This window comes from Myotis myotis, unplaced genomic scaffold (genome assembly GCF_014108235.1).
Source record: "Myotis myotis isolate mMyoMyo1 unplaced genomic scaffold, mMyoMyo1.p scaffold_m19_p_9, whole genome shotgun sequence".
NCBI lineage: Eukaryota > Metazoa > Chordata > Mammalia > Chiroptera > Vespertilionidae > Myotis > Myotis myotis.
This window is the reverse complement of record NW_023416401.1, coordinates 58,275,815-58,301,378: the sequence shown is the minus strand read 5'-3', so window position 1 is coordinate 58,301,378 and position 25,564 is coordinate 58,275,815. Positions and strand designations below refer to the sequence as shown.

Sequence of the window (25,564 nt, the reverse complement as noted above, 5' to 3'; positions counted from 1 at the left end):
TGCTGGCTTTAACACGGGAAAGAATAAGGCTGCCCTGGCTTCCAGCGACGTCACGATGAGCTCTGTGACGCTGGGTCACGGCGTTCCGCGGCGGCCGCGGTCTCCTCTATGATGTCAGCGGACGGGCCCAGAAACACGGCAGCGGGCTGGGTCTGGCTGCGGGGCCCGCCGGCTGCAGCAGGCTCCGTGGGTCCCGGCGGCGCGCACCCGCGGAGGGAGGGCCGAGGGCTTGGCGTGGCGGCGGCGACTTTGGCGTCCGCGAGGCGCCGGCGCAGAGTCAGGATGCGGCGGAGCCCCCGCCCGGGCTCGGCCGCGTCCCCGCACAAGCACACGCCCAACTTCTATAGCGACAACAGCAACAGCTCAGTGAGCACCACCTCGGGGGACAGCAGCGGCCATCGGTCAGCTGGGCCGGGGCCCGGGGAGCCCGAGGGCAGGAGAGCCCAGGGCTCGAGCTGCGGTGAGCCCGCCTTGAGCTCAGGAGTGCCCGGAGGAACCGCACGGGCCGGAAGCTCTCGGCAGAAGCCGGCGCTGCGGAGCCACAGTGCGCCGACCGCCGAAGGCGCGGCAACCGTGAGGGGCGGGGCCTCGGGTGCGGGCGGGGTCGAACCCGGGTAAGCCGCGGGAGGGGACGGGGGCTCACCGGGCCGGGCTGGGCACGGAACCGGGATAAGACTAAATCTGGGCGCCTGCTAACGGGCGGGGCTCACAGGGTGCAGCGGGGAGACCCTCAGGCTGTGATGGACGTCCCCGGGAAGAGCGGAGAAAAGCCTGTGATTGGGGACCGAGGAGGCGTGGCCTCTGTTAGCCAGAGTGACCACCTAGGACGGGCCGAACCCAGACCTACAACTGGGGGCGGGACCAGCATGTGAGGGCGTGTCCGAGGGGCGGGGCCTGGGTGGGGCTGTGGTGGGACCCAAGCCTGAGCGGTGCCCGCCTTCTGGGCTGGGGAGCTTGCGTCTGGGTCTCCGGGAAAGAATGAGCCCGCAGTGCGCAAGGCCCAATGGAGCCCCTGGGCGCCCGCAGAACCGGCTGGCTGTCCCGTTGTCTCTGAGGAGCGGTTCAACCTTCTCTCGACCCTGGATCTGAGGCAGGAGATGCGGTCCCCGCGAGTTTTCAAGAGCTTCCTGAGTACGTGCCAGGCTCGCCCGGATCCCCTCCAACCCTCCAGCCTCCCTCCCTGAATTCCAGTTCTTGTCGCCGAGACCCCTGTTCTCCGTTCTCGTCCGCGGCCCATGCCTGAGTCGACAGCCCCTTCCCTGATCCCGGCCCACCTCCTCTGAGCCTGAACTCACGCTCTCTGCTCCCATCTACTTCTCCTGCCCGGACCCTCTTCCTCTCTACCCCTCTCTAAGCCGTAGTCCTGTCGTCTCTGAACCCCCTCTCCTCTTCCCAGCCCCACTTTCCCAGGTGCTGAGCGTGTTTTTATCCCTGCTAGGAGAGGTGCTGGTCACTGTGTACAGGTCAGAGGGAGGAGAGGGGGAGCCCCAGGGGCTGCTCTTGAGAGGAGGTGGGGAGCGGGCCCCACACGGCTGAGGTTTGAGCCAATTCAGACCTGGTTGGGCCGTGTTCGTAGGAGTTGCTGGATCTAAGAGCCTGGGGTGGGGGCTGTGGGGTTCACTAGGGTCCTGGGGCCTCAGCCTCCCTCCGGTTCTTCAGGGAAGTCTGTTCCATTCGCTTCCTGCTCACGGCTGTGTCACTGCTGAGCCTCTTTCTGACAGGTGAGGTGGTGAATTCCCTGGGGCCCCAGCCCTGGATGCTTTGGAGCCAAACCAGGCGCATTTTCTCCTATAGCCCTCTGCCCCCTCAGCTCTCCGCAGTCTCCTTCAGAGCCCCGTAGTCCCCCCTCAGACTCAGACCCCTCAGCCTCTTCGTCATTGTCCTTTATGCCAGAGAAACCCTGTTCCCCTTCCTTCCCCTGAGACCACCCCCCTCTTTCTCCAGCACTCTGGTGGGGTCTCCTGTACCTGGTCCCTCCTTTGGAGAGTGTGAGTCTGGGAAACTGTGTCCTGAGGTGGGTGGGTGGCAGGCTATGAAACTGGAGATTGTGGGGTGTCCCTTGGGCTGCTGGGAGGAGGGACAGTGCTGAAAGGGCTGGATATAAATAGATTTCTGAGATTGTGTCCAGAGGTGCTTGAGGGTCTCTGAGGGGTCCTGGAAGGTCGGGAGGGGATGGCAGTCCGCAAAAGGCAGGCCCTTGGAGTCTGGCTGCTCTCAGACGGAAGTGGGACAAGGGGGTGGGTGGGAACTGAGCAGCGCTGTATTTTGTCCCTCCCTCCAATAGGAACCTGAGATGCTGACTATCAGGTGAAAGATGGCACCTGGGGTGTGGAATTGGGGGACTCAAAGGTGCTCCTGTGGAGGGGCTTACGGGAAGTGTCCCGGGAACAGGGAGCCAACCACACTGTGCCAACCTCCTGCCTGCAGCGAGTACCACGAGCGCGTGCGCACCCAGGGGCAGCAGCTGCAGCAGCTGCAGGCCGAGCTGGATCAACTCCACAAGGAGGTGTCCAGCGTTCGCGCAGCCAACAGCGAGGTGAGCCCTGCCGCATCCTGCTCTTACAGCCAGGACCCAGGGGTGTCCAAGAGCTCCGCCTGCTGCACAGCCCCGTTCGCTGGGTCCTGAACCTTAAAGCCCTGCCCCAGAGCCCCAACTTCGTGATTTCTCTCGGGGCCCCCAAGTCCATACCAGACAACTATAAAATCAGCCCGCAAGCCCCGTCCTCCCTCTTTTCAGAGAGTGGCCAAGCTCGTATTCCAGAGGTTGAATGAGGACTTTGTTCGAAAACCCGACTATGCGCTGAGCTCTGTGGGTAAGACCCATGGACACTGAGAAACTGAGACCCAGAGACACGGAAAGACGCAGACATTGACATAGACCTTTACATATGACCGACCCTAGGAGTCCGACCACCGACAGACCCTGACCCAGCTGCTGGTCCGGCCTGAGAGTCTGAGTGGTTGCTTCTCCCCTGTTCCAGGAGCCTCCATCGACTTAGAGAAGACATCCCGTGACTACGAGGACGCAAACAGCGCCTACTTCTGGAATCGCTTCAGCTTCTGGAACTATGCGCGGCCACCCATGGTTATCCTGGAGGTGGGCCTGAACACTGATCCCAGAGCGGGCCTGGGGGCGGGACGCTGGGGAACGAACCCAATAGCTCTCTGGAGGTGGGACCTAGCTGAGCCGAGATGGGGCCGTGGCCTAGGCGGGGCCCTGCGGGGCCAATGGGCCGGGCTGGAGGCCGGACCTGGCTTGGCTGAAGCTCCTTTTGCAGAGAAACCTGGCAAGAGGTAGGGACTGGGGACTAGGGCACCTGTCTAAGCAGGTGCTCGGACTGGAGGTGGAGGTGGAGGACTGAGCCCGGCGGAAGACTCAGTCGAGCTGAGAGCGCTGCCATTGTGAACCCATGCTCAGGCTGGAGAAGGGCAAAGTCGCTCGGTCTTCGGATTCTGATCCACTGACTGTCCTGTCTGATTGCAGCCAGATGTGTTCCCTGGGAATTGCTGGGCTTTTGAGGGCGACCAGGGCCAGGTGGTGATCCGGCTGCCGGGTCGTGTGCAGCTGAGCGACATTACCCTGCAGCATCCTCCTCCCAGTGTGGCACACACAGGGGGGGCCAACAGCGCCCCCCGCGATTTCGCAGTCTATGTGAGTGGGACTGAGGCCAAGGAGGTGGGGGATTTTGCTTAGAAAGCACCAGGCACTCATGAAAACTGGTGCCAACGAGTCTTCACTTGTGCATCTATAAACTGGAGATACCATTTGCCTGTCAGGGCTGCCATAGGTTATAAGTCATTACAACAACATCCAAATACTGATTGTGGTTTAACGAGCGCTAACTCTGCTTTATCTCCTTGCATTTACACAACTTATGTTCCTTGTACAGATGAGAAAAGTAATGCTTAGAAAGGGGACCTTACGTGCCCAAGGTCACACAGTTAATTGGCCAGACTGCAAATTGCAGCCCGGTTTCTCTGAGCCCACACTCCATGCTACACTACCCCAACACCGAACATAAGTAAGAGCACGCATACAGCTACTAACACCTACATAGTAGGCCCTCCAGTTGCTTTCTCCACCTGTGCCTCACTGTTCATTCACTCTTCATCTACCAGGGCCTCCAGGTTGATGATGAGACGGAAGTTTTCCTGGGGAAATTCACCTTCGACATGGAGAAATCTGAGATTCAGACTTTCCACCTACAGGTGTGTTTGTCTCTGAGGATGAGGGTGCCAAGGGAATGGAACAGGGAGGGAAGATTGGGGAGGAAGGCAGTCCTTGGCACAATCCATTTGTCTTCCCAGAATGACCCCCCAACTGCCTTTCCCAAGGTGAAGATACAGATTCTAAGCAACTGGGGTCACCCCCATTTCACATGCTTGTATCGAGTCCGAGCCCATGGCATGAGAACCTCGGAGGAAGCAGGGGACAGTGCCACAGGGGGGCCCAATTAAACATGCTGATTGTTAAAATAGAGTGGAGGTCTGTGCTGAAAGAAGCTGGAGCTGGATCAGTGCTGGAGGGTCTGTTGGGAGCTCTGGTTGCCTTTAGTATATAAATATGATAGGGGGTCTACCTCCCAATGCAGCCTCTCTTTTCTTGGAGAAGTCCAGGTCAATATAGGAGTAGCAGCTCTTGTTTATGGATGTTTCCATGTAAAAGAGATGGTACTTTGGACATTACAAACATTATCTAACTAATCCTCACAACCACCGAGGGGGAGACCACTCAAGGTCATATACCTAGGGAGGAACAGCATCACAGAGGCACCCAAGCCCACCTTCCTCCAGAGGCCACCCTTTTACTGCAGAGCTGCCAGTCAGCCTGAAGCCATGCTGTGAACCTGTTCCCACTCCCAGCCTCTGGGAAAGCCGCCTTTCCTCAGGTAAACACTCAAAAACTGAGGCTTAAGAACTTCTAGGAAGCATCTAAGTCAGAGTTGATGCAGGCCTCATAGCCCCTACTTAGGTTATCTTCACTGAAACCTCAGTGCCCAACTCAATACTAGGCACAATACAGATGGCCTAGTGTTCACCAGTCTCTGCCCTCAAGAAGCCTGGTAGGAAAGAGAGGATGCTCCAGAAACGGCAATTCATTTACTGATCCAAGAATTCTTCATTAAAAAAGAATTAGAGGAATAAAGGATGGGGACAGTCATCAAAGGGTTAATGAGTTCTACCTGGGCAGAGCAGAAAAGGGTGACCAGTATCAGCAAAGACACAGACAGCATCTTGGCTGTTAAAATCCTTCCCCGTGTGTTCATGTTTTGGAAGAATATACGCACTATTAACAATGGTAACCCTCTAGGAAGTGTACTGGAGCACATATCCATCTGTTAATTTGGGGGGTATTTTGTAATTGGAAGACAAAGGAAAAAGGTTCTCTCAAATGGCCTCAAGCCTAAAATTAGAAATATGAACTCTCATACAGCTTTTCTGGAGGGCAGTTTCACAATAGGAACCAAAAGCCTTAAAATTTGTATACTCTCAATCACTGCAATTCCATCTTTATGGATCCAAAGGATACACAGATGTAATAAAAAATACTTTAAAAATATTTTTATTGATTTATAGAGAGGGAGAGGGAGAAAGAGAAACATCAATATGAGAGAGAAACATCAGTTGCCTCCTGTATGCATCCTGACCGGGACCAAACCCACAACTTGGGCATGTGCCCTGACCAGAAAATAGAGAACCAGCAACCTCTCAGAGAACAGGACGATGCCCAACCAATTATTGAGTCACATTAGCCAGGGCCAAAGAAAATACTTTTAAAAATATTCATCACACGGTTTATAAAGAAAAAAACTCAAAATAGCATCTAAGAAGATAAATCATGTTACAAAAATTACATGTAGCCAATAGAAACGGTAATATAAGGTAATGTTATAGAAAGTAATTGATATATGACTAATTTCTTTAAAAGCAAGCTAGACTGCCCTGACCATCATCCCAATCACCAAAAGGTTGCAGGTTCAATCCCTGGTCAGGGTGAAGGTGGGAGGCAACCAAGCGATATTTCTCTCACATCAATGTTTCTTTCTCTCCCTCCCTCCTTTCCTCCTCCCCTAAAATAAATAAATCATGCATATCCTTGGACAAGGATTTTTTTTAAAAAGGCAAACGACTGGCATACATAAAAAAATTTTAACTTCCATATGAAAAGAGTTCTATAAACCAAAAGATACTATACCGTAAACAAAGAGTGTCCTGGGAAGAAATATTTTCAACATGTAAAGAAAGAACTGAATAATAATAGAATAAAGGCTATAAAAACCTATAAATAACGTGGCTTAGGTGGTTGACTGTGGTCCAGTGCACCAAGAGGTTGCTGGTCAGGGCACATGCCAAGATTGCAGGCTCAATCCCAATAGGGGGCATGCAGAAGCAACAGATTGACAGTTCTCTCTCATTGATGTTTTTCTCTCCCCCTCTCTCTAAAAAAACCAATAAAAATATATTAAAAGACTAAAAGTACAAACCTGTAAATAGGCTATCCATAAGAAATAAAATTCATACGCCAAGGTACAAATTGATGCTTCTCTGTTTCTCTTCCTCTCTCTCTAAAATCAACGCATTAAAAAAAAAAAAAAAACTCACAAAAGCATATGAAATAACCTTCATAACTAAATTATTTTATTTTATTTTATTTTTTAAATATATTTTATTGATTTTTTACAGAGAGGAAGGGAGAGAGACAGAGAGTCAGAAACATCGATGAGAGAGAAACATCGACCAGCCGCCTCCTGCACATCCCCCACCGGGGATGTGCCCGCAACCCAGGTACATGCCCTTGACCGGAATCGAACCCGGGACCCTTCAGTCCGCAGGCCGACGCTCTGTCCACTGAGCCAAACCGGTTTCGGCTAAATTATTTTATTTTATATTATTATTGCCTTTCAGATAACAGAAGGGGTAAAACCCTTGCTATCGAGGGCAATTTACAATATTAAAAATTTATCCATTCAGCCACTTGATGTCTTTTGATTGGACCTTTTAGTCCATTTACATTTAAAGTTATTATTGAAAGGTACTTGTTTGTAGCCATTTCTATTTTTTTGTGGCTGTTTTCTTTCTGGGCTTTTTCTTCTTTTTACACCAGTCCCTTTAGCATTTCTTGCATTGCTGGCTTGGTGGTGATAAACTTCCTTAGCCATTTTTTGTCTGTGAAGCTTCTTATTTCCCCTTCAATTTTGAATGATAGCCTTGCTGGATAGAGTATTCTTGGATTCAGTCCTTTGCTTTGCATCACTTTGTAAATTTCTGTCCATTCTTTTCTGGCCTGATGTGTTTCTGTTAAGAAATCATTTGATAATCTGATGGGGGATCCTTTGTAGGTAACTCTCTGTTTCTCTCTTGCAGCCTTTAAGATTCTCTCTTTGTCTTGTACATTTGCCATCATTATTATGACGTGTCTTGGTGTGGGTCTTTTGGGGTTCATCTTGCCTGGGACTCTCTATACTTGTGTAACTCTTTTCTTCCCCATATCTGGGAAGTTTTCTGTCATTATTTCTTCAAATAGATTTTCTAATCCTTGCTGCTCTTCTTGTCCTTCTTGCAGCCCTATTAGCGTATGTTACTTCGTTTCATGTTGTCCCAAAGCTCCCTTAGGCTCTCCTCCTGCTTTTTAATTTTTTTCTCCAGTTGCTGTTCAGATTGAGCTTGTTTCTCTGCCTTATCTTCTAACTCACTAATTCGGTCCTCTGCTTCTTCTAGTCTGCTGATGAAACTTTCCATGGTGTTTTTGATTGTAGCTATATCACTTTTCATTTCTTCCTGATTCTTGCATAGGTTGTTGATTTTCTCATCCATCCGGTGAATGAATTGTACAACCATTATTCTGAATTATTTTTCTGTCATGTTGCATGCTTCAACTTCATTAATTTCCTTTCTTGGTGACTCCTCATTGTCTTTCCTCTGGGGGTTGTGTCGTCTCCCCATTCTGATTATCTCCCGATGGTTCAAACACCAAGTTGCGTGGGCCTGGGCCGTGTGCAGTAGGAGCCTCCCACCACCCTAGTGTCACTGAAGAGCTCTGACACTAAGATGTGTGGTTGTTGTGGGTTGGTGGGAACCAGGCTCGCTCTGAGTCAGTGTTGCCAGCGCTCAATGTGGCCTCGTACGCGCCCTTAGAATCAGGGACCCTGCCTGCACTGTGCTGAAACAGAGACCCCCCTGGAGCGTGTTGAAAACCAGAGCTCCCTAGCGTGCACCAGGAGTCAGAGTTTCCCAAGAATCCAGTATCAGAGTCTCTGTTGCTTCGCAGGACCTCACCTTGAGAATCAGGGTCCCTGTGTGCCCTTGCACCAGGAATTGGAGTCACTGGCTCTTAGTATGAATGCATAGGGAATCAGGATCTCAGGCTCAGGTGATAAGAAACACAGTCAAGTCACTGGTGCTTGGTGCTGCCTCCTGCCCAGAGAATCGGGGTCCCTGGGCCTGTGCTACGCGGGATAAATTCCGGGTGTTCACGCGACTGCTCCCAGCCCAGGGCTCCTGGAGCAGGCAGTGCGAGCAGGACCAGTTCCCGGTGTTCGCGCAGCTCCCAGCCCAGGGCTCCGAAGCCGGCAGTGCACGTATGATCAGTTCCCTGTGTTCGCGCGTTTGCTCCCAGCCCAGGACTCCTGAACCCAGCCCTATGCGGGATCAGTTCCAAGGTGCTTGTGCACTTCCAGGCCAAAGTTCCTGCAGCGCTGAGGCCCCGGCAAGGGGTGGGTCTATCAGTTAGTTACTCTGGCACTGCCCTCGAGCCTGCGGGAAGGGGGGACGGGCTCTGTTACTCACGGATCTGCCGCGGGGATTTCTGAACTTTTGGTGTCCGCAGGTCTGTAGCTGTGGTCACAGGTCTCTGTCCCCAGTGGCTGCAGGGTCCTGGTATGCGTCTGAGATCAGACTGGGTGGTGCTGAGGCCAGGATCCTAGTCTCAAGCAGCTCTGTTTCCCAAGATGGCGTGGTCGCTGTGCCTGTGCTGGCCGCCCAGGAGTGTCCGCGCAGGGAGCGGGACTCCGCCGCCTAAGACTGCCCGGTTTAGCAGCCCCTTAGAAGACCTGCAGAGTCTAACTGTCCCTAGCTCATACACACACACCACACACGTCCACACACTCCTCTATCACTTCCTTGCGCTCTCACACGCGCTCCCTCCCTACCTTCCTGCTGGTCGCCATTTTGTGGGGGCACAATATTAAAAATTTAAAGAAATGTTTTTATTGGTATTTTAGAGAGAAGGGAGAGGGATAGACAGAGATAGAAACATTGATGAGAGAGAAACATCATGGATGGCTGCCTCCTGCATGCCCTCCACAGGGAATTGAGCCCACAATCCAGGCATGTGCCCTGACCGGGAATTGAACCTGTGGCCTCTTGGTTCCTGGGTCGATGCTAAACCGCTGAGCCATACTGGCTGGGCACAATATTAAATTTTTAAATATACTGACTTAACATTTCCATTTCAAGGAACAAATCCTTCAGAAATGCCCCTGTAAATGCCGTTAAACAATTCAGGCTTGTGGCTTATTTTAGGACTAGAACTCCACTGCTCCCTCCCCAGGAGATCTAGCATAGCCCTTGCTCCATCTTAGAACCCATCCCTCCCCTAATATTTTCCACCTTGTCCTGCGTTCCCAGCTCAGTTCTGCTCTGAGGCAGGGCAGGCTGGGTATTTGGTTTACATTCAATCTTTGTATTTTCAAAAATAGAGTCAGTGTCCCTAGATATCTGGGTAGAAATACGCTATTTCTTTGAGTGAGGCTATTATGTAAGAGGCATCCTTTATTCAATCCCTAAAGTCAACAATAGGCTCAGAGAGAAGCAAACATGGCTAATAGCAGATTCCCACCCAAAAACACACAGAGTGGTTGACAAAGCAGTGGTCATCATTGATCTTTATTGAATGAGGGGCTCCAGGGGCAAAAAGGTACAATCAGGAGCAGCAATAGCAGGAGCAAATATAAAAGTATAAAATATAAAGTGCTAGCACTGAGGAGTGTGTGCAGGGGTGGGCGCTGGTGCATATAAACCTTGGGGACACAGGGCTGAGGACCAGCCACAACCTACCCTCCAGGAGAATCTAGGGCTGAGGGGCCTGTGCAGGATCCTTGGCTGGGAGTGGAAGAGGCTTGCAGGGGGCCCAACCTTGGGCCTTGAAGTAGGAGACCAGTTGTCCAGGTACTTCTGCAAGCACAGTCTGTGCCAATGCCTCCCGAGGAGCCTGCCCAGAGAAGAGGGGCAAGGTCAGTGGGGCCCATAACAGCTTCCCAAGGCCTACATATTATACCCATGAAGGGATATAAAACCCAACACCCAACCCTGCCCCAGACTTAGAGGAAAGGGTATCTCTAACCTCTTACATCAGGGAAAGGTAGAAGGGTAAACTCCCAGATCTGGTCTGTCCCCAAGCTTGACCCCACTCACATTCTGAAAGCGGCGGTAAGGCACAAACTGCACTATGTCACGGGCAGCTCCCTCCCCGGAACGTGTACGCAGGGGTCCACCATCAGCATCCAGCTGCTCCATGGCCTCGAAGTCAGCACCACCCACACCCACAATGATCACTGACATGGGCAGGTGAGAGGCACGAACTACAGCCTCACGTGTGGCCTCCACATCAGTCACAGCACCATCAGTTAGCAGCAACAGCACGAAGTATTGCTGGGGACAAGTGGATTCATATACTGAGTCAGACCTTTTAAACACCCCAGCCACACATTCCCACACTGGCAAGAGCCCTCAAGGGAGCCACTGACTGAGACCATCCCACCACCACCACTAACTCCCACAACCCTCACCGAGGCAGTCCTCTGATGTGCAGCCTGAGCTGCAAACCTGGCTACATGGTTGATGATGGGTGCAAAATTGGTGGGGCCATAGAGGCGAACTTGGGGCAGGGCTTGACGGTAGGCATCCACAATACCCTGGATACCTAGAGAAGAAGGGCAAAAAACACTATAAAATACTGGTACACTCGGGACTGAGCCAGGCCTGACATCATCCCATCCTGGGTGAAGAGATTTGGGAACCTGGTGCATTTCATTCAATCACCCTGGTAACCCAGGATACTTAACCTTATCCTACAAATGAGGAAAGTAAGGCCAAAGACAGGAGGGACACTTGCCCTATATCACAGCTTGAATTAAAACCCAGTTTAGGCCGAACCGGTTTGGCTCAGTGGATAGAGTGTCAGCCTGCGGACTCAAGGGTCCCAGGTTGGATTCCGGTCAAGGGCATGTACCTTGGTTGCGGGCACATCCCCACTGCGGGGCGTGCAGGAGGCAGCTGAACGATGTTTCTCTCTCATCGATGTTTCTAACTCTCTATCCCTCTCCCTTCTTCTCTGTAGAAAATCAATAAAATATATTAAAAAAACAAAAAACAAAAATAAAACAGTTTAGGGGAATACCCTGAAAAATCCAAGGCAATTGAGCATTAAATTACAATTCAATAACAATTGTAAATTACAATCCATTTAATAAAATATTAAATAATGAGAGATAAGGAAAAGCTCTTCCTTAATAAAAGTAGAAGGAAGAATTACAAAATAATTTGACAATCAGAAATAACTGATTCAGGTAAGGATCATCAATGGATGCTACAACTAGAAGGGGTAAAAGATGAGTAATTAGATATTTGTATAAAAAGATACTTATTCATTACAAAGAGAAAAACAGTACTTGCACAGCGGGGAAACCTGGTAGACTCTACCTTAACCAAGTGATCAAAGTTAACATGACCGGTAACAGGATAAATCAACAACATGTGCCTCCTGATGTGGTGCACCAAGAAGAAAGCACAGCATCACTTCTGTGATATTCCCACCAAAAATGCATAATCTGAATCTAATTATGAAAAAATATCAGGTAAACCCAAACTGAGGGGCATTCTACAAATTATCTAGCCTGTAATCTTAAACAATGTCAATTATCATGAAGGGATGAACTCAGGAAGACAAAACAATTGAATGCAACATGTGACATAAGGTTTTCTTTTACTATAAAAGATAGGACAATTGAAGAGGGAGAGAAAAAAAAAAGATAGGAAAATTGGCAAAGTTTGAATAAATTCGATAGATTGGATAATAGTATTGAAGTTAATTTTCTGACTTTGAGAAGAGTGCTGTAGTTACGTAAGAGGGTCTTTGATTTTAGGAAACACACACAAGTATTTAGGGATAAAGGGCCATGTGCATGATGATGGGTACCAATTTACTACAATTCTCAAACATTTCAGAAAAAAAAGTGTGTGTGTGTGTGTGTGTGTGTGTGTGTGTGTGTGTGTGTATCGAGAGAGAGAGAGAGAGAGAACTTGAGTTAGAGAATAACAAAGAAATGTGGTGAAATGTTCATGTTTGGGGAATCTGGTAAAGGTAAGCAACAGTTCCTGTGACCCAGGCCCTGACCCCTGAGCTCCAATGACGTGAACCCCCTATAACTAGTGTTATAACTTTTCTATAAGTCTGAACTCATTGGAAAAAAAAAAAAGGCAGATTATAGGTAAAGTTTTCCACTTTGGCTTGTTGCCCATAAAGAGTAGCTGAGGCCCTAGCCAGTTTTGCCCAATGGACAGAGCGTCAGCCTGTGGACTGAAAGGCCCCAGGTTCGATTCTGCTCAAGGGCACATGGCTGGGTTGCGGGCTCAATCCCCAGTGGGAGGGCATGCAGGAGGCAGCCAATCAATGATTCTCTCTCATTGATGTTTCTCTCCCTCCCTCTCCCTTCCTCTCTGAAATCTATATATATATATATTTAATTTTTAAAATTATTATTATTTATTTATTTATTTTTTAAAAGAGTAGCTGGGGAGCCACAAGGTTTGGCCCTTTTTAGACAAAAGAGCTTGGGGCATAAAGCACCCTGAAAAGAGCTGATGCCTTTTTTTTTAGGCAAAGAGTATACTATAACACAGTGATGGTGAACCTTTTGAGCTCGGCGTGTCAGCATTTTGAAAAACCCTAACATAACTCTGGTGCCATGTCACATATAGAAATTTTTTGATATTTGCAACCATAGTAAAACAAAGATTTATATTTTTGATATTTATTTTATATATTTAAATGCCATTTAACAAAGAAAAATCAACCAAAAAAATGAGTTCGCGTGTCACCTCTGACACGCGTGTCATAGGTTCGCCATCACTGCTATAACAGCTACCATTTTTTTTAGAGAGCACTTCGTTATGTACCAGGCTTATTGCTTCAAATTTACACACATCCTCTCCTTAAATATTCAATATTCTATAATACTGTAATCCTACAGCACACAGAAGCTAAGCAACTGGCCCCAAAACACATGGTTAGTAAGTGTCAGGTTGAAGGTTTGACTCCAGAGGCCTACCTCTAAAATCCATTCTTCTGGACAATGGAGTCACTCTCCCTTGCCACCACAGGCTTGGCCCTCTAGGTGTGAACAGACCTGCCTTATTCATTACAAAGAAAAATGGGACTTACCTGTACAGTAGGGGTTACTGGGGTTGAAGTTCAAGGCAAATTCATGGGAGACCTAAGGGCAAGAATGAAAATGAGGTCTTCCCCCTCTGATCACCTTTGTACTCAGAAAAAGGGCATCATGGTATGTACCAGGCATCAAAAAGGAGGTATTTAGTCCTAAGCACTTGCTGTACACATGCCTGTAGAGTTGCAACCATGTATAAAGCTGGGTGCCAGACAGCAAGTGCACTGCTTGCCCCAAAATCATGACTCTGAAATGGAAAACACAAGTATTGATAGGGGAAGAGAGTACTCACCTGCCAGTCAGGAGGCACCTGGGCCCCAAATCCAAATGCGGGGAACATCTTGTCCCTGAAGGAGAACAGTGAATTGGGAAAGAGGCAGTGAGGACACTGTCAGCCCGGAGACTGAAGCATCTGCAGGGAGTGAGGATGGGCAAGAGGAGCAGCTACTCACGAGTCATAGTCCTGAACCACGCAGCCCACACTCCAGAGTGCTGTCAAATACTCATTGACCCCTGTTGGGCTCAGGTAGTGCAGGGAGTCAGGTGAAGAGGGGTCTCCATTGGAGCCTGTAAAATCCACGCCCACCTAGGAGGATAGGAGGAGGGAAGCTGAAGGCCACCTTGAGCCCCAGATGGGTTCTCTTGCTCCTGGTAAAGCAACTTACAGTAAAGTTGATTTGACAGCCTCCCATCACATAGTCCAGGAATGAATACTCTGTTTCTACCTGCAGATGAAACCAGGGTCATGACTGAGGTAAAGGGGTTGGGGCCATGGAGCTCAGGGGTCACAGCTTGGGTCTCATGGGTTATTAGTCTCACCTGGCAATTCTTGACACGGATAGTTCCAGAGTTCTTGTAGCTTTTCTTTTTCTGCTGTTTCTCAGGATGGATGCATTCAAACTCAACCTGGTGAGGAAAGAAAAATTAGGGTAGGGAACTCTGAGAGCATCAGCCAAAACTGAATGAAGCTGCTCTGCCCTCTTCTCCCCAGAGCAGGGCCAGCACTCACCGGGGCTGCTTGCAGCTGGGCCAAGCTGGTGTGGAAGGTACCAATGAGATCATGTGAACCATCACTGTCATAGTCTGAGCATCGCACCTGGAGGTGGGGGGTGGGGGTGGGGGAGGGGAGGTGTGTATGTATATAAAGAACAGGAGGTAGGTGCCAGGTAAGAATAAATCCCTCCCTGGCTTCTCTGCCCCCATTCAGTAACTCAAAAGGCAAGCTCCTCACCTGAATGTGTGTGCTGGGGTCTCCCCCACAGAAATGCTGAAGGGGAACAGAGAAGCGCTTCCACGTAGGGTTCAGGTTGTTCTTGATTACCTGAAGGTGAAGAAAGGGCAAAGCCTCCAGTGAGCTGTGGGATTGTGTGTGGGGAGCTGCCATCCTTTCTCTACCCAACGTAGTCTCTTTCTCCCTGTGTTCCAACCCTTGGTAGTCATAAGCCCCAGGAGATTCTCTCTTACCCCACCCCACCCAATCCCAGCGTTCTCACACCTCAGATCTATATGTCAGGTGCCATTTCCCATCAGCCTGGCGGAAGAACTCCAAGAATGGATCTGATTTCCCCAGGAAGTCCTGTCAATGCCACAGAAACCTGTTGTAAGATTGAGGGAGAAACGACGACTATGCCAGACCTCTGTCCCCACCTCGGCCCCCATCACACCACTCCAGTCTCCTTAATTCTTGGGGTAGGAGAGAACCCCCACGGCCTCCTTCCACACACACCTTCTTATCTAGGTTTCTGGCCTCCACCTCCATGGTTACTACACGACTATCCTTCAACTCCTGAGCTGAGACCTAGGTAAGGGAGGAAGGAGATGGTATTACCTCATGAATTCCTCATTAACGTAAAATCCCCAACTCCACCCTTTACAGAGTTCTTTCTTACCGTGATGGTCCCCAGCCCAGCAGGTTTTCCAGGCTTCAGCATCAAGGGTAGAGTTAATACCTGGCTGGACACAATCTGGGGCACAGTAGGGAGGAAGAAGTGGTCAAGATCTCAGGCAGCAAGAGAAAAAAAGATCTCAGGCTGAGTTAAGTCCTGCTTGACCCCCTCCCTCCATGTTCCAAGCAGTCTGGGTTGTCTGACAGGGCTCTTACCAAACCTGTGTCATCCCTGGCTCTACGTACCTGTCCTAGGGAACACTCAGCCCCTCCTAGGAAGTCATCATCCCCCAGCTCAGGTGTCTTGTTGTCTATGTCATAGATGCCAAACCGGAGCTTCTGGACTGTTTCAAAGTGGTACTCAAGCTGCAGAGTTTTGGAGAACTCGGGGCTCGAGCAGTTCCGTACTCGCTCAGTCCGGCCAAGCTGTGGGTAGAGGCCAATAAGCCTCACAGTCACATACTTCCACCCTGAAACAATCCTAGGTTCCCTCCACAACCCTAACCCGCATGGTCCTTCTCACCTCAGTCCAGTTGCCTCCTCCCACATCCTGTAAAAGGACGCAGAGTGGGTCAGACTTGGACCCAATGTCCTTGTCAATGAGGTGGTCACAGGAGATGGACAGCTGAACCAAGGTCACACAGTGGGCCATCTAGGGAAAAAGGACCCGAGTCAAACATCAAAGGTGCTTCTCCACCCTTCCCTGGCTGTATGTCTCAGCTTGGGAAGTCAAGAAGACTACACCCAGGCAGGGCTGAGCCGTGTCCACCCCAAGACATCCTCACACCAACAAGCCATTCTTAATACAGCAACCAAGGTGTCCTGTTAAAACATAATTTGGGTCCTGTCACACCTATGGCCAAACCCTCTAATGATTTCCCACTGCTTAGGAAAAATTCAACCCTCCCATGGCTTACAAGGCCTTAAATGATTTAGATTTTTCTAACCTGATCTACTACCTTATCTCTTGCTCACTACATTCTGGCCACACAGGTCTGCTTGTTTGCCACTTTTCAAAGAAGCTTATTTCTAAACCTTAAAGCATGGAATGTTATGAACCTCATATCCACGTGGCTTGCTGTTCCCTCATCTCTCCAGGTTTTTTATTCAAAATCGTCTTATGGAGGAAAAGGCTCTTTTTAATAGACATATTAAAATTTTAACCCCACTGTCACTGACACATCCTAAAGCTCTTTCTTGTGTTTACTCTTTAGTATTTGTCACTCTGTAATATCTATATAGACTTATATAATTTGTCTTCCCCACTAGAATGAAAACTCCGTGAAGGAAGGGATATTTGTCTCTTCTGTTCATTGCTCTATCCCAAACACCTAGACAATAAATATTTACTGAATGAAATCCAAAAGATCACCTCCAGCCTCAACTCCCAGCCCAGCCATCTCCAAATTGGCAATCAAATACCACCAAACTTCTCCAATTCATCCATTTCCTCTTCTGGAAACACTATTTTCTTGCATGAGCCACCATGATTCCCATGTAACCCCCTTCTCCTATAGTCACCATAACAATTATCCTCAGACCCCTCACTATCCTTGTGTTCCCCCTGACGCACACACCTGCAGACCACCAGAGGTGCAAATAAGGTCAGATCTTTCGTTCAGCTTAACATTCAGCATTCCAGGTTTCTCAGCACCATACCCCAGGATGCCTCCAGTCTCAGCCTCCTTTAAACTCCCTCAGTCAATCCTTCCCCAAGCCAGCACAGTTAGTGCTGTTCCCATCTTGGTACTCCATGATCTTCATCTTGAATGCCATCAACCAAAGTTGGAATAATTCTTAAGAGTTCAACTTGCTTCACATACTGCCCCTCCACAGCACCTCAGCCTCTATTTGAATGCATCCAATGAGGGAAACGCACTTCTTAAAATCCACACATTAGAAAGTCCTGCTCCATAAAGTCCTACCCCAACCAAGCCAAGTCTGTTGAATTCTCACTTCTACATTAGTTCTTTTTCTTCCCCAGTCTAAAATTCCACAGAAAAGCCTATTCCATCTCACTCTGAGAAACCATGATACCTGGAAGCAGTGAACCCCCTGCTAAAATCTGGAGAAACAGCCGCTGTTCTTTTGAATATTGCCCCTAGAATGTGGGGCAATATTTCACCAAGTCACAATCTGACTCCTTCTTACCTCACATATTCTCTGAAGTAATGTTTGTACAGTACAGAAACAAATGAAGAAGAATACTAATTTCACTATTGCTGAGAACAGTGAAAAACTTGAGACAGCTTATTGGGTAGTGACTAATTATGGAACATTCAAACAATAGATTCTGAGTAGCAGGTACAAATTACTAAGGCAGAACTATAATATTGGTATTAAACAGTAAGAAGAGTATGACTTCATTTTAAACTCCAATTGTGTGTATATACAATAGCATTGAATATATAAAATACACACACTAGAAAAAATGGGACAGACACCAAATAAATGCAACTTTTATGTACAGCTCAGAGGAGTGGAATGAAGGTAAGACTTCTATACACTCTATACATTTCTCTACCGTTTCAATATTTTATACTACTGATTTTGTATTTGTTAAAGGGCCTCATTAGCATTTTCTCTCAATCCACACCTGAAGTCCAATTGAATATTCATTCTAAGCCTAAAGCCTCTACCCCCAGTGCAACCCCTACCTAACTTCCTTGTCTCTTGCCTCTTCCCTGATTTTTCCTCCTTAGCACTGCCTCACCTAATCATACTTGATGCCAGCTTCCAGAGAGTCTCTATCCTAACTAGAAGCTCTTATAGATGCTTATGGCCCTTAGATTCAGAGCCAAACTCCCTAGCTGGGCCACCTGTGGCACAACCCCAGAGGACACATCTACATAGAATTAGTAGTTGTATAATGTGTTAATTCTGTGTCCCCAATTTATCCTTCAAAGCCCTTCCCCGTCTGTTCTATCTCCTTCTATTCCACCACCCACCCAACTAGTCATCCAAACATACATGCTGATACCTCTGATTTTCCTGCCTAGCAAATGCCTTGTCATCCAAGGTTCTGCTATACTTTTATTCTGTCATGATGCCTTGCAGACCTTCCCCATGTATGATTTATTCTCTCTCCTCTGGAGATGGTTGCAATGGTTTCCTCATTAGTCCTTCTGCAATCTCAATCAATCTCTCTCTCTCTCTCTCTCTCTCCCCTCGGTGTTTATTGGCCAAACAGAAACCAGACCATGCCATTTCTGTTTCTCTGCTTAGAACTCTGCAATGGCTTCCTAACACTCAAAAATAAAATCCAAAGTGAGTTCCATGGTCTACACGGCTCTGCAAGACCTGACCCTTGCCTAACTATTCATCTCGTCACACATGTATGTTCTAGCCAGGTTTCATTTCTGATGCACATACACACAATATCAATCTCATGGCCTCCAGAAAATAAGCTGTAGGAACCATATCTGGTTTGTCTACCTCTAGTCTACAGTACCTACAATAGTACCTACCCTATAGTAGGTCCTCAGTAAATATTTTTTAAATATATTTTTTAAAAGTATCATTGAAACCACCACATCAAAATTTTTTTACTTTACATCTACCCATAGATTACATCTACCCTTGTAATCTACGGGCTCCTTGGAATGAGGACTGGGTATTATTTCTGTATCTCTAATACTAGTGCTCAGTACATGGCTAGTATTAACAACCATTTGCTAAACAAATGATGTGCTTTTGCTCAACTCAAACCTTCAGGCTTTTTCCATTTAAAGGAATGTCCTGCAGTAAATCTTTCCTACCATTATCTTTTATAATTTAAATGCAGGACTCCTGGAACTCAATATTAAATGACAGTCAATTTTAAAATGGGCAAAAAATAGCAGATACTTCTTAAAGAAAAATATATGAATTGGAAATAAGCAAAGGAAGTGATCAATAGCACTTAATCATCAGGAAAATGCAAATTAAAACCACAATGAGATATTATTACATACCCATCATAATGGCTAAAAAGTAAAAACACCAAGAATGCCAAATGCTGGCAAGAAACATGGAACTCTCATTTGCTGTTAGTGAAAGCATTAAATATACAAAGTTTGGTTAGAAAACCAAACATACACCTAGTCCAAAACAATTCCACTCCTAAATTTTTAGTCAAAAGAAAATACTATGTCCACAAAAGGATTTGTACAAGAATGTGCGTAGCAGTTTTATTCGTAATAGCCCCAAATTTGAAACAGCTCAGGTGTCCATCAACATGAGAATGGACAAACTGTAATGTTTATATAGGTAATAGAAAACCACTCAGGCCCTAACTGGTTTGGCTCAGTGGACAGAACGTCAGCCTGCGAACTGAAAGGTCCCGGGTTCGATTCCAATCAAGGGCATGTACCTTGGTTGCGGGCACATCCCCGGTGGGGGGGTGTGCAGGAGGCAGCTGATTGATGTTTCTAACTCTCTATCCCTCTCCCTTCCTCTCTGTAAAAAATTAATTTAAAAAAACCCAAAAAACGATTTAGTAAAAAAAAAAAAAAGAAAACCACTCAGCAACAAAAGAAACTATTAATATCTGCAACATGAATTTGAAGCATAAATACACAGATTATACTTAGAAAGTTTTAGAACAGGCAGAACTAGTCTATGGTGAAAATATTTTGGAATACTGGTTGTTCTTCCCTTGTCCCACAGAGTAGGGGCAGGTATTAACTGAGAAGAGGCAGGAGAGAACTCTATGGGGAATGGAAAAGTTCTTTATCTCAATAGGAATGTAAGTCACAGGTGCACTTGTTTTTTTATGTGTGTATTTTTTTAGAGAGAGGGGAAGAGAAACATCCATCAGTTGCCTCCTGTAAATGCCCCGACTGTAACAGAGATTGAACCCACAACCTTTCAGTGTACGGGACGAAGCTCCAACAACTGAGCCACATCAGCAGGGTGCACTGGTCATTTTTACCTAATGGTATTCTTAAGGTGTATACATCTTATTGCATGTAAAATTTACCACCCTTCCCCCCAAAAACACTGAAAAATACTAAACTCAAGTTAAGGTATTTTGAAATGTTTATGGGTGAGGTATGCTGATGGTTGCACTTCTTTGAAATGTACCAAAAAATAAAATGGTTTGTTGAATGGTTATGTGTGGTAAAACAAATATAGGAAAAATGTTCATTGTAGACCTAAAGAGTGGATATATGGGTATTCACTATACAACTTTTTCAACTTGTATGTTCAAAGTTTTTATAATTAAGTGTTGGGAGAAAATTTAAATGGAGGACTGCAGGCTTATCCCTGATAGACTTTTGTAGTGAACTACAAAAACATGAACAGTAATTATCTGTGACGGCGAGATTACAGGCAACAACTGGAGCTGCTGCCTCTTCCATGATTTTTCTCGAAGATTCCAGAGAGAGAGGCTTTTGGTCTGGGCCAAACACATGCAGTGGGCCAGGAGGCTTTTCCTATGCTAGGCCTCAATGTCTGATAGAACAGAGCATTCTTTTCTATTACCATTTTTATCCCAATACCATTTCCACCACTTTCTCCACAGCTGGTCCTATTCTATTCTTTTTTTAAAAAATATATTTTATTGATTTTTTACAGAGAGGAAGGGAGAGAGATAGAGAGCTAGAAACATCGATGAGAGAGAAACATCGATCAGCCGCCTCCTGCACATCCCCCACTGGGGATATGCCCGCAACCCAGGTACATGCCCCTGACCGAATCAAACCCGGGACCCTTCAGTCCGCAGGCCGACGCTCTATCCACTGAGCCAAACCGGTTTCGGCGCCTATTCTATTCTTTTTCAATTTCTTCTCTGTCCAGACTAGAACCACAACCAGAATGCTGTGGGCCCACATGTGCCTCAGCAGCATATGGAGCTCAATTCCATTCTGAGAGATTAGAGCTACCTGTAAAACCACTTTTTTTTTTCCAAAGATCTGCCTCCTTTGCTTTCTCACTGGAATTAGCAACTCTTTATAACACTAAGTATTCTTTAAAAATGTTTTTAAATCAATTTTTAGAGAGGAAAGGAGATGGAGAGAGAAAAACATCAATGTGAGAGCAAGGTATCAATCAGCTGCTTCCAGCATGCCCCCAACTGGGGATGGAGCCTGCAACCCAGGCATGTGCCTTGACCCGGAATCAAACCGCAGCCCTTAGGTGTACAGGATGACACCCAACCAACTGAGCCACATCGGCCAGGGCTTTAATGTGCAGTTTTCTAGCCTTTAAGTAATATTCCTTTTAAACTATCTAATACATAGATTAATCTCTCCCAAATCCTATTTATCTCCTTTACAATCTACCTGCAAGTCTATCTCTGTTTGGAAATCTTCTATAATTAAAATTCCTAGTTCCATGTCACTCTTCTGTCCTGTATCTCTTGAACAGCTATATACTTTAAACCAGACTTGCTTACTTACATCTAGCCCCAGTATAATTAATTGTAAGGGACTTTCAGCTTCCTTTATAGAACTGGAACTTGACAAAACCATATTAAATATCACATTTAAGTGAATCAATAAGAGAGAAGTCTCAGAAATTTTCTCATTTGTTTTTGTAAGAGAGGTCTGGCTAATACTGACCAGGTCTTGCCTGGATATCTATGTCTCCTAACTGGTCTCCCCATTCCCTCTGTCCCCTCTGATCTGTTCTCTATGTTGAGACCTTCCCTGACTCCAACCCAACAAAATCCAGCTTCTCATAAGTCTCTCAAAATGTGTCATTTATTTACTTACTTATTATCGATTTCCCTATTAGACTATAAATTCAACAGGAGAGACCAAATCTTGTTCCCATTCACATCAAGTAGGTGCTTTGTAAATAACTGCTGAATTAATGCTAGGAAAGGAGTAATAATTCAAGGATCCTCAGAAATAAGCCAAATCTAGCCCTGGCCTACTTGCTGTTGAAGCCATCAATGGAGAAGTGAACTTTCTAGGAAAACCCAACACAAAAGACTAGCTTATCTGTTTCCCCAACACCCACCTTTCCATTTTGTGCTAGTCAAGAATTGCAAATGGAAACATCTAAATATATAGCATCAACCTTTTCTGCCTTTACTTACACTTGGAGTCTCATTGCTTTTCACTCCCCCTTGTAGGTTGCTTTCCTCTGCTTATCCCCATCACCAACCTTAATGCTTTCCAAGCCCCATACCCTGACAGGGCACTTTCCCCCACTCTTTCTTTCTTTTTAAAGATACTTTTCTTGCTTTCAGAGAAGAAGGGAGAGGGAGAGAGATAGAAACATCAATGATGAGAGAGAATCATTCGTCAGCTAGTTGCCTCCTGCACGCCCCTTACTGGGGATTAAGCCCACAACCTGGGCATGTGCCCTAGACCGGAATCAAACCTGGGACCCTTCAATCTGAAGGCCAATGCTCTATCCACTGAGCTAAAATGGCTAGGGCTCCCCCACTATTTCTTAAAGCCATACTCATTCTCATTTAAAAAAACAAAAATTTTTAAATGTTTTTATTGATTCTAAAGAGAGGAAGAGAAACATCAATGAAACATCAATCTGCAGCCTCCTGCACACCCCCTACAGGGAATGGAGCCCGCAACCCAGGCGTGTACCCCAACCAGGAATGGGCCCTGACAGGGAATTGAACTGGGACCTTTCGGTGCATTCAACCAACTGAGCCACACTGGCCAGGATCAAAAAAAAAAAAAAAAAAAAAGTTCTTTAATCCTCACCCGAAGGTGTTTATTGATTTTAAAGAGGAAGGAGTGGGGGAGAGAACATCGATCAGTTGCCTTATTATGTGCCTGACCGGGGATCGAACCTGCAACCTAGGTATGTCCCCTGACCAGGAATAAAACCACAACCTTTTTGGTGTATAGGACAACACTCCAAACAACAGAGCCACGCAATGGGACTCATTCTCATTTTTATAACTTAAAAATAAAAAGGAACTGAGTGACCATCTAATCCAAGTCCTTCAATTTAAGGAAGAAAGATGTGATTTGGCTAAGGTCACATAAATGGTTAAGTAAAATGAGGACTACAACTCAAATATTCTGACTCCCACCTAGTCTAGAACTTTGGACTGTAGCTATACTCTTTTTCTCTCCTAAAGAAGCTTTCTTCTTATATTCAACTAGAGGCCCAGTGCGCGAAATCACACAAGACCCCAGACCCATTTCACCAGCGGGACTCCAGACCCGCCACACCGCAAGACCCATCAATGCACCTCCTGGTGACCGGTCGTTTGGTCGTTACGGCCACTGGCCTTTTATTTTATTTTTTTTAAAATATATTTTATTGATTTTTTACAGAGAGAAAGGGAGAGAGATAGAGAGTTAGAAACATCGATGAGAGAGGAACATCGATCAGCTGCCTCCTGCACATCTCCTACTGGGGATGTGCCCGCAACCCAGGTACATGCCCCTGACCGGAATCGAACCCGGGACCTTTCAGTCCGCAGGCCGACGCTCTATCCACTGAGCCAAACGGTTTCGGCCACTGGCCTTTTATAATATAGATAGCAATCTGATGTAGTGGGCAAGGGTATGGGTTCTGCAGTGAAGTGACCAGGCTCCAAATAATGGCCTCACTCCTTCCTGACCACAATTAGAAACTACCACTCACCTACGAGAATGATATCTTACCTATGTAACTTGGGCAAAATACTCTCTAGCCTCAAGATCCTCAGGTGTAAAGTGGGCAATATTACCTATTTCTGAAGATTTGTACAAATAATATATGAAAGATGGTTAGTACAGAGTCTGGCACTATTATTACCAATGAGTGTTAACTATTATTATCCTTCAAGCCTAGCTCTCACATGCTCTCCTTTTCATGATCCCACCACTACTCAATGTCTCACTCTGGACTACTATACTCAATCCATGCTACAGTTGTATTCTGTTAATGTTTCCAGTCCTCTGCCTGTCAAAGAAATAAACTTAGATGATGCTTCAGCAACTCCTATGTCACACAGCACAAACCTATGCACATAATGGGAATTCAAAATGCCTGAGGGAGGCTTGCAGAAGTGTGCCAAAGCAGGCATGTATGGTTTGCAAGAGATAACAAATATTAAGAAATTTTATAAGCAGATGGCCTAGGTAAGTTTTAAACCACAGAAACTGGACAAATGATAAAAATGAGGACTTCTCTTGCCCTAACTAGCCTACTGACCAGCAGACCACTGTTGATAAGGAATCCCACTCTCTGCCAGTAGGGATTAATCTGCCCTTCATATTCTCCCCTGCCTTGGGAGATTCTAACTCTGCTCTTCATAAATCCAAAATTAGATCTTTTCTCCTAGATCCAATTCTGTGCCAGTTGAGCTGAAACTCATCAGCACTTTATGCTCAGGAGACACACTGCCCTCTATTCCCAAAAGCCTACCAAGGAAAGATGCACCAGCCTTCAATCCCATTTCCAGGCTGTGAGGAGGAAGAATACAGTGCCAATGTCTGGGTGGCAGGAGCGCTCCTTCAACAAACCAAAGCACTGTCATACTCCTTTGCCTACCTTGCCAGGCTGGCGCAGCTCAGATGCTGGATCACGTCTTGAAAGCCAATCAGGAAATTCTCCATAGGTTCACAATGTGTGGAACAGCACCCATGGAATACAGTAAACCCTCGATTTTGCAGACCTTGATTTAATGGACTTTGGATTTAACGGACAAAATTCCCTGTGTATCATATTAAAATACTTTAAACCAAGATTTGCTTATAATTAAATAAACAGATGTTTTGTTATTAATTCACTGTCTTGAATACATTTTAGCGAATAGGCCATAGATTGAAAAAAACACTGTAGTAATTTTTTTGACATAAATATTACATATCTACAACCATAGTCTACATATTTAAATCTAAGAACACTGCTTGTAAACAATGTTCCGCAAATGATTAGCATGTGATCACACTGCATAGTGCAAGGTAATTGATTTTGTTGTTGCCTGGCGTGACTTTCTGCAGTAGTTTTAACTCCTGCCCTGATGTTCTGCAGTGTTCTAACATCCTATAAGCCATGCCCCAGCCATGTGGATTTGTTTACTCTCAGTGACTCGTGAGTGCACCCATTTACTTAGACCTATTCAGTATAAATTTAAAATTATAGTAATACATATACAGAAAACTTTTCTGTGAAATTAAACTTTTAATACATACTTAATTTTAATTACACAAGCGTGTCTATAAGTAGAAACAGGTAAACTAATGTGTCAATTTTTTAACATACGCATTTGGAAAACCTACTTTATTATATAATGGACTTTCAACTTTAATGGAAACCCCCTCACCCAAATTAGTCTGTT

The 25,564-nt window shown here is 46.4% G+C and overlaps 2 protein-coding genes across 9 annotated transcripts in view; one reads left to right on the top strand and one right to left on the bottom strand.

Annotated features, from left to right (window-relative positions):
• Positions 1 to 126: 126 nt before the first annotated feature.
• Positions 127 to 6,571, top strand: SPAG4 (sperm associated antigen 4). Its single transcript, XM_036323500.1, has 12 exons — positions 127 to 592; positions 1,027 to 1,131; positions 1,397 to 1,463; positions 1,660 to 1,721; positions 1,945 to 1,988; positions 2,285 to 2,307; positions 2,428 to 2,536; positions 2,738 to 2,813; positions 2,982 to 3,097; positions 3,485 to 3,652; positions 4,120 to 4,209; positions 4,309 to 6,571. Exons 1-12 carry the CDS (start codon positions 283 to 285, stop codon positions 4,456 to 4,458), a joined length of 1,320 nt encoding a protein of 439 aa, XP_036179393.1. The 5' UTR covers positions 127 to 282; the 3' UTR covers positions 4,459 to 6,571.
• A 3,296-nt stretch (positions 6,572 to 9,867) lies between these two features.
• LOC118663822 (copine-1) overlaps positions 9,868 to 25,564 on the bottom strand; it is a 39,178-nt gene continuing 23,481 nt past the window's right edge. For 6 of the 8 annotated variants that reach the window (XM_036323827.1, XM_036323829.1, XM_036323828.1 and 3 more), the window contains 15 exons: positions 15,854 to 15,982; positions 15,577 to 15,756; positions 15,335 to 15,409; positions 15,172 to 15,243; positions 14,941 to 15,021; positions 14,677 to 14,766; positions 14,455 to 14,541; positions 14,265 to 14,351; positions 14,111 to 14,170; positions 13,898 to 14,031; positions 13,738 to 13,792; positions 13,442 to 13,493; positions 10,788 to 10,921; positions 10,414 to 10,650; positions 9,868 to 10,210 (listed from right to left, as the gene is read on the bottom strand). In XM_036323827.1, coding sequence (XP_036179720.1) covers positions 10,070 to 10,210; positions 10,414 to 10,650; positions 10,788 to 10,921; positions 13,442 to 13,493; positions 13,738 to 13,792; positions 13,898 to 14,031; positions 14,111 to 14,170; positions 14,265 to 14,351; positions 14,455 to 14,541; positions 14,677 to 14,766; positions 14,941 to 15,021; positions 15,172 to 15,243; positions 15,335 to 15,409; positions 15,577 to 15,756; positions 15,854 to 15,982 — 1,614 coding nt within the window. In that variant the 3' untranslated portion in view covers positions 9,868 to 10,069. Of the gene's footprint in view, positions 10,211 to 10,413; positions 10,651 to 10,787; positions 10,922 to 13,441; positions 13,494 to 13,737; positions 13,793 to 13,897; positions 14,032 to 14,110; positions 14,171 to 14,264; positions 14,352 to 14,454; positions 14,542 to 14,676; positions 14,767 to 14,940; positions 15,022 to 15,171; positions 15,244 to 15,334; positions 15,410 to 15,576; positions 15,757 to 15,853; positions 15,983 to 16,907; positions 19,601 to 25,564 lie in introns of those variants that run through there. The other 2 variants (XM_036323825.1, XM_036323824.1) reach the window with 2 other exon arrangements.

What these genes read in the sequence shown, in the direction of transcription:
- SPAG4 (XM_036323500.1), top strand. Translation starts at nt 283, where the DNA reads ATGCGGCGGAGCCCCCGCCCGGGCTCGGCCGCGTCCCCGCACAAGCAC. An exon ending in CGTGAGGGGCGGGGCCTCGG is followed by an intron (nt 593 to 1,026) that starts GTGCGGGCGGGG and finishes GGGCGCCCGCAG; the next exon opens with AACCGGCTGGCTGTCCCGTT. An exon ending in CACCCATGGTTATCCTGGAG is followed by an intron (nt 3,098 to 3,484) that starts GTGGGCCTGAAC and finishes GTCTGATTGCAG; the next exon opens with CCAGATGTGTTCCCTGGGAA.